This window comes from Anoplolepis gracilipes, chromosome 1, assembly GCF_047496725.1.
Source record: "Anoplolepis gracilipes chromosome 1, ASM4749672v1, whole genome shotgun sequence".
Lineage (NCBI taxonomy): Eukaryota > Metazoa > Arthropoda > Insecta > Hymenoptera > Formicidae > Anoplolepis > Anoplolepis gracilipes.
The window spans coordinates 3,976,319-3,984,715 of record NC_132970.1 but is presented as its reverse complement, the minus strand read 5'-3'; the positions used below and the strand labels follow the sequence as shown (position 1 = coordinate 3,984,715).

Here is an 8,397-nt window from a genome sequence, read left to right as displayed (position 1 = left end):
TAAAATGTTTTTTAATCATTGTCGTGCAATATTTAATCGTACAATATTTTAACAACATATTTAAAGATTACAATTAAAATCGATAATTGTTAGTATAGAATTATTTATAGTCTTACAAACAAATGTGAGTAATTCTATGTATTACCTAGATCTGTTTCTATCGGTGAAATTAACATTTGCGTTGGACTTTAATGACAAACGACAGATCTTAGTATCTATATCTATCGCTTATCATTAAAGTTCAATACAAATGTTAATTTTCACCGTTCAATATTAGTTCATATAATTTTTTTATTTTATACACATTTTTTATTTTATTTTACACACTTTAGCAATTAATGAGAAAAATTGATTAGCAGACTAATGGCATTTTAATTATATAATCCGCAAATTACTTAATCCGTTGTTTTAATGAAAATTTAAATAGTTAATTATGTAATAGTTATTCCATTAAAAAAAATAATTAACAATTGTAAAGTAAAAATATTTTTCAAAAAAGCAAATAAATAAATTAATTATTCTAATTGAAAACAGCATTAAATTTTCAATCATTAGTTTATAAATATATATATATATATATATATATATATATATATATGCTTTTATATATTATATATAACACTTTTATCATTATTTGATGAACATAACAAAAAAGAAAGTAGATACTTTCATCTATAGTGGAACAAAAGTTTTCGGTTTATATTTATTTCAGTAACATTGCATTTACGGGCATTGTAATGTTACTAATGAATTAGTGTCAAGAATGTGCGAACAAAATAAAAACGTAAATATCATGTTACACAGCTAACATCATGTTTTACAGAATATGGGTAGACTTTAATAAAAGCTGGAAAGTGGAAATGTATGCCGATCATAATTAGGCACGTCTTGAATGAATAAATAAATACTATATTATAGCAAATGTTACAAAAAATTAATTAGAATTTTTATTTATAATTTTATTTTTCATATTTTTTGCCCATCTGTGAGCAAAAATTATTTTAAAATTTTTAAAGAACGAAATATATATAAAGACCGTGGACGAGTACTGCAATATAATTTCGACAAAATTGAGAATTAACTCTATTGTGCGTATAAATCTTCATACAATCTGCCGTAAAATGTGATATTACATTTTACTGGCGTGAAATTAATTAGTATAAAAACAGAAATGTTCTGGTTAAATCGGGTGATGCAGTAAAAACACATTTTAACTCTTTAATTTTTACTCTCAGCTTTCGAAAAAGAGAGCATATTACACGTATATACATATGTGTTAATGATAGAATATTAGAAAAATGTGCATCAAATAAAATCCCGTAAAATGGAAAATCTGCTATGAATTTGAATATACGCCACTTTTCGCTCTTATTATAATATTAATTTTGCAACAAATATTTTGCTGGATTATTTTATCAATATTGTAGTCATACATTCGTGGCTAATAATAGCGCAACATGTTATACGTGTTAATTAAAAATGCATTTAAATGGTAATAGGGCGTACATTGCCTGTCCCTTATGCAATTCTCTCTTTTATTATATAATTTTTAAATTATATCAATTTCAATAAAAGTATATATATATATATATATATATACATATATTATGTTTTCATATTGAATACACATAAATATTAACTTCAATTCTTTATCAATCCTTAGAATAGAAATATCAAGAAATGATTTATTATTTTTAGAATAAATAAATATAAATTTAGAATAATTTTATACATTAAATAACTGTTTCCAATAAACTTTACAAAAAATATTATTTTAAAACTCGTTAAATTTTACTTTTAAAATCTCGTACAGATTCTATTATCTATTTGCAGCTTCAAAGTTGATGCTTACAAAATGGATCTGTCAAACTTGCGATAAGAGGTACAAATATAACTTTGAGAAGTATGACAGAATATTTCATATTATTTGTATGGCGGACAGTATACATTTCATATATGTATGTGTTATACGTTTAGTGGAAACTAAGTAAGTATCACGAGTTCGAAATTTCGAACAGATTACAACGAGTTAACCTACGAGAGGAAGTTTACATATACGGGGGCAACATACACTCAGATTCACCGAGCAGCATCTCCGTAAGTGAGGTTGTTGTTTCGCTATTGAACACGATTGGGGGATGCGATCATCAAATAATTAACTTACTAATTGCATGCAACGTTGTATTCGCTCAACGATTTCACTCAGTTGTTGAATTGAATCTTCTCTAACGTCCTCGTATGTCGCTGCATTGTCGCATTGTTAAATTCTCGAATATAAATGTCTAAATTTCAAAATAAAAAAAGTTTAATATGTGACGGCCTTGGCACAATCACCACAAGTTAGATTCGTGAGTTTTCACGCGCTCACCCCCATACGCGGCCCGCATGATCAGCGGCGAGATGCCAAACGCGCAATCCTGTGCACTCCATTATCCGCGTGCTCGTACATCAAAGGATTTATCGTTATAAGACGCGATTGCGAATCAATAACGTATGAAGAATATCTTCATGAACAAGCTAAAAGTCGCACAATCGGCAGGATCGACTCGTAGCTCACCTGTCAGGCAGAGACATATCCTCAGACGAAATATCTTTAGACACGATCAAATCTATAACGAATTTTTCATAGGCTAATATATACGTATTGTCACAGAGCCAAAAAGTTATCTATTTACACACCTATTTGGCGGCCACATCCCTCGCAAAAAACAACTGCAAAGGATTGTGCGGCATAGCAGTCGCCGCAATTTGAACATCGACATTAATCGTTATCAGACAATAATAAAATAATACAGTAGGTTCAATAATCACAATTACTAATTTAAGCGACAATCCCAGGTGCGTAATTTTAGTTATAATAACGAAATATTCATAAATTACACATATTAAAAAAGGAATCGTTTTTTAGTCCATTTTTAGCGAAAATTATATTGGGAATAAAAATAATGGTATGTATTAATAATGAATAAAACCGTTAAAACATGTTAAACACCACACGGAAACTTGACGCGCAGCATTTTCCCCTCTACAAGTTCTTTAAAATTAAACATAAAATTTGAAATAAGATAAATAGTTGTGAGAAACGGCTCAGCAAAATCTGCGCAAAACCCACATAAACAGATCAGTCACAGTAGAGTGCCATAAACACATGTGACCCTGGCTAGTGGTCCGACACATACTAAACCAATGGTCAACGTACTCGTCAACAAGAACCATCAGACAATGTTCAGAAACTACAAACGTTATAAATCTATTGCTGTATATTAAATAATACATATATATATATATATATATATATATATATATATACTATATGTCTTCAATTTTATGTGTACGGTAATATTATACACACACACATGTTACTATATAATTATAAAAAACTATAAAACATTTTTCAAAGTTTATTGTAGAGACAATTCAAGCATTAGCCTCGAGCAATAGTTTAAAAATTTATTTTTTTATATGATTGAAATTGATATATTGTTATAAACATTTTTATTTTGCATATAAATATTGTGTAATATAAAAAATAGAAAATAGTTAGTCTATACTGCACTACATCGCACTAAAAAATGGCATGTTCCGTGATATGTAAAAACAAAAAAAAGTTGATTGTGAAAATCGAAATATAACTTTAAAAGCTTAAAACATACAATTAATTAACGCAAATGTTTTAAACTTGATTTATTAAAAACTTCAAATTATAAAACATAGTTATAAAACAAATAACTTTGTTATTAATCTTAAATGCTTTTAAATTATCACGTAGTTAATTTTATATCTAAAAATAATTTATCTATTTTTTATTCTTTCCGATTGTATATCAATATTATTAAACGGCGCTCGAAAATACACTTCATGAATGATTTCTAAGAATATCGATATATATCATATCTTGATATCACAGTGTCATTTGTCTTATCGCGATTAACCATGAGCTGATTTTCGAATAAACATGTTAGTAACTAAATCGCCGTAATGACTGTAGCCATGCTGATTATACTCTGCTTAACTTTAATAGGTTCCGCCTCGTGTTTAGAATCTAGAATAATCGGAGGCACATCTACGACTATCGATAAGCATCCATATCAGGTCAGTTCACGATTGAAATATTCATTCATTATCGTATGACTTAATACTCAAATAATTTTATAAATTTAGTTAAACAACTGATGCTCACTATCAATATTGATGCTTGCATATTCTTAAAAACAATTTTCAAACAAATAAAATTATTTTGCATATACATATGTATTATTATCTTTCTTTGAAAATTATTTTAAGTAGGTTTCTGTTCATTATAATGGTAAACTTGTATGCGGAGGTTCAATAATTAGTAAACAATGGATTTTAACAGCAGCGCACTGCGTTTATGGGTACGTGCAAATTTCTTGTTTTTAATACATACTTAATCTCTTTTGTCTCAGAGGTTAACTGACAAATTTCTAGAATGTGTTCTAGAGATTATTTTAAGCAAAAAAACTTTATATGCAGATCAATTTAGCAAGAAATAAACAATTTTATTAATTTTGTAATAAAATAAAAACTACCAGACATTTTTAAATAATCTTTACATAAATATTCATCTCTAAAGCTAAATCGAGATATGTTTAAAAAATAATGCGACTTTACTTGACACTTTGAAAGATTCTTTTATAGGTATCAGAAAGTAATAGTAATAAAACGGCCATGTGTGTTATAGTTTTAGCATCAATCAAACGCCAATATTTTAATGTCAAATAAATATTTGGGATGACACACTGCATATTTAATGGAAATTATTATGAACGACGCGAGACCGAGGACCGTTGTCAGAACTTTGCGTATCTGACAAGATTTAAATTCTTTATATCTTGATAACTGAGCCAAATCGATCTATAATGTATATAAACTTTTTTACTTGTTAGGATAACCTTTAGAACACATTCTAGAAGTTTCTCGGTTTTAACACCCTGCAGATACATATATATATAAAGAAAAAAAGAAAAAAAGAAACTCAGATTAGATAAGTTTATATAATAATTGATATAATTACATCACAGCCGTTAGATTCATTAAATGTGTTTATAGTGGAAAAGTATCGCTCTTTAAAATCCGAGTAGCTAGCAGTTATCACGATAAAGGAGGTACTCTGATCGCAGATATTTCTTTAATCATTCCCCATGAATGGTATGATGAGGATACTTATGATTACGATGTCGCTTTGATTAAAGTACGTAGTCAATTATGAATTATTTCGCACGATATATTTTACATAAAATTTTAAAGTAGAATCTTTTTAGTTGGTTACTCCTTTATCCTTGGGTCCAAACGCAAAAATTGTTGTTTTGGCAACGCCCTCAATTAACATTAAAAGTGGCAGTACGGCAATTGTTTCGGGATGGGGAAAAACATCAGTAAGTTTTTTCTGCTTATTGATAAACCATTTTTCGCATTTATATACTATCAACATCAGTGTTTATCATCGTTCATCAGCAGACACATGACTGTTAATTTTGTATGAATATTAGGTATTATTAAGGTTTGTTTGTCGATTAGTTGTTCGGTCATCATGATAAATGTTGACGGGATTTTTGGTAGATATTTAGTAAATTATTATATTATTTATTCAATAATCTACATTAGTGTGTTACCAATTTCAGACGAATGGTAACAGTGCCAAAGTACTGCAAACCTTGAAGGTTCCGACTATTGATCAAGAAGTCTGCCGACAGATATACGTTCGTAATCGAATAGTTACAACCAACATGCTGTGCGCCGGTTACACTACCGGTGGAAAAGATACTTGTCAAGTATGTCTTATATCCAATCAATATTATCATTTTATTAGCAATTTCCGAGTAAACATTTATAATCCTTTGATTATGAACATTCTTTTCGCAACTTTTTCTTTATCTTATATCTTCTTTTATTATCTTCTATTGCTATATATTTATCATCACATGTGAAATATATGTGATATCTCTTCTCATATTTTTCCGGGAAGTCCTCAAGAGAGATTGCTTTCTACAATAATACACATACACATACATGTTAAAATATTAGCATAGAAATTTTATATATAAATTATGTGTACAGATACATATGTGTATAAGGCCCGATTGCATCAACATTATTTTGGCTTTAAGGGAGATTTAAATATATGTCTGTCTTTATTCATTTAGAAAGAAAAATAAAGATAGACACATGTTTAAGTCTCACTTAAATGCAAAATAATGTTGGTGCAATCAGGCCTAAATTCTCTGTAATAATTCTTTGTCTGTTTATTTTTTTTAATGTACAATATGCTATAATAAATGGATTAATTTAACACACTTAGAAAAAGAAATCAGTACCTTCGGAACATATATATATACCTTATTAAAACGATCTTATTCTGTCTTCGAATTAATTTTTTAGAAATTGATTCTTATACAAAAGTGAAAAAATTTTATTTATTCATATCGTAGGGAGATTCTGGTGGTCCGCTCGTGTATAACAGTGTCCAAATTGGGATCGTGTCCTGGGGCGCTCAATGTGCGAGTGCAGGATATCCTGGGGTGTACACGCGAATATCTACCATACGGAGTTGGATAACTAAGCGAGCGAACGTGTAGCAGAATTAATTTCTTCCCTCTCTGTCCTTCTCTCAGAAATAGAAGGGAGATAGCATGTCGTTGAAAAACTATTTGCTTTTGTTTAATCATATCAAAACTGGACAGTATTATGAAAAAGACCATGAATTGTACAATAACAGAAGGCTGAAAGCCGGAAAGAAAATTGTTTACGATAAACAATTGAAATTCTGTAATAGTGAAACAGAAATTAAAAACTGCAACATTTTGATGAGATTAATTATTGCTTTCCCATCCATATGATTCAACAGTCATTATTTTCGTGCATTTATTAACTTTAAAATTTGGAAAATTACATCAATTTACATTTTTGTCCTAAAAATCAGTTAATCAATAACGTATGATCAGCAGGTTATATTTTTCAAATACACACATGCGCGCACGCACGCACACATATATATAAATATATATGTTTGTATATATAAATTTAATATACATATATAATTAATCAAATATATATATAATATTAATATCAATATTAAATTTAATATATATATATATATATATATATATATATATTAATTTAATATTGATATTAATATTATATATATATTTAATTAATTATATATGTATATTAAATTTATATATACAAACATATATTTATAATTGGATATATATATATATATATATAAATTTAAGATAATTTAAAAAAAAATTTTTTTTTCAAATGTTACATAATATATTTTGTTTTATCATTAAAACATACTAACGACAAAAATCAAACCTAAGATATCTCAACAATTGACAATTCCGAAACAACAAAACGTCAAATAGCGCAATTAATGATCTCGCTCAAACGTTAGAAATTTAAAGCATCATCAAGTAAGAATGATTCTAATCTCTACAAGCAGCATATCAGACTATGAAATCCGGCACAGATTCAGATTCGCACATAAACGCAACACATTTATAATCGCGTATGTATAATGGTCAAGTATTCTCACGAATTGCAGCTTCCATATAAAAGAGAGAGAGAGAGAGCGCAAGTGTAATCAGTTCCGAGGTAGCGACGTGTAATTTTACGCAATGCAATAAATATTATCTTGCTGCCCTTTACACTTGCCTCGACGTAAACGTTCGTCACGCAGGATTATTAATTTCAGCGTCGACTCGGAACGGTGGCTCCGGGTTTCGCCACCGCCGCGCGATGGCATTGAATAAACGGTTTTGCAGCCCCGCACACAGGTGGCTGGCTCGTAAACGGTGGCACAAACAGTCAATGTACGCGTCCACCCTATTTACGTACCGAGTGCTGCCAGTAAAGAGCGTTGCCATTATACGTGACGCCGGATGATTGTCGTCTTCGTCTCGTGAGGAACATCATGCCACGTCGAGAAACAGCACACGTTCGTGCTGTACGGTTCTGATCGTTAAGAATCATGACAAACGCAGCGTACTAATGTGCCATTATACCCGGTAAGCAATCAATATTTCCTCGGATATCAATTTTCGTTATCTAGCGGCGGTAATTTGACCCAACTTGCCTTGTTTCACGCGCGTAGATATATCCGGAATTTCTGATAACGATAAATTATACGTATTGCGAAATATTCCTAATCCTCATTTTATCCGGAGAAAAAAAAAGAATTTAAAAAAAGAATTTTTTGTAATACTACAATTATTACATTAAGATTATTAATGGTTTCTTTATCACAATGCTGTATGTTTGTCTTACTCTCCAGTTTGTTCGAAAGGAAGTCAGCTCTCGGGAAAAGTACACCGTCTTTCATTTGGCTATTCTTCATAATAGTTACGTTTCATTACTCTTCTGTAAAACCGTCAT

At 29.6% G+C, this 8,397-nt stretch overlaps 1 protein-coding gene across 1 annotated transcript; it reads left to right on the top strand.

The window, feature by feature from the left end:
* Window positions 1-3,946: 3,946 nt before the first annotated feature.
* Window positions 3,947-6,822, top strand: LOC140670003 (trypsin-4-like). Its single transcript, XM_072900328.1, has 6 exons — window positions 3,947-4,092; window positions 4,288-4,376; window positions 5,071-5,212; window positions 5,283-5,396; window positions 5,643-5,792; window positions 6,450-6,822. Exons 1-6 carry the CDS (start codon window positions 3,979-3,981, stop codon window positions 6,594-6,596), a joined length of 756 nt encoding a protein of 251 aa, XP_072756429.1. The 5' UTR covers window positions 3,947-3,978; the 3' UTR covers window positions 6,597-6,822.
* The last annotated feature ends 1,575 nt before the right edge of the window (window positions 6,823-8,397 follow it).

What these genes read in the sequence shown, in the direction of transcription:
- LOC140670003 (XM_072900328.1), top strand. Translation starts at nt 3,979, where the DNA reads ATGACTGTAGCCATGCTGATTATACTCTGCTTAACTTTAATAGGTTCC. An exon ending in TCGATAAGCATCCATATCAG is followed by an intron (nt 4,093 to 4,287) that starts GTCAGTTCACGA and finishes TATTTTAAGTAG; the next exon opens with GTTTCTGTTCATTATAATGG. An exon ending in ACGATGTCGCTTTGATTAAA is followed by an intron (nt 5,213 to 5,282) that starts GTACGTAGTCAA and finishes GAATCTTTTTAG; the next exon opens with TTGGTTACTCCTTTATCCTT.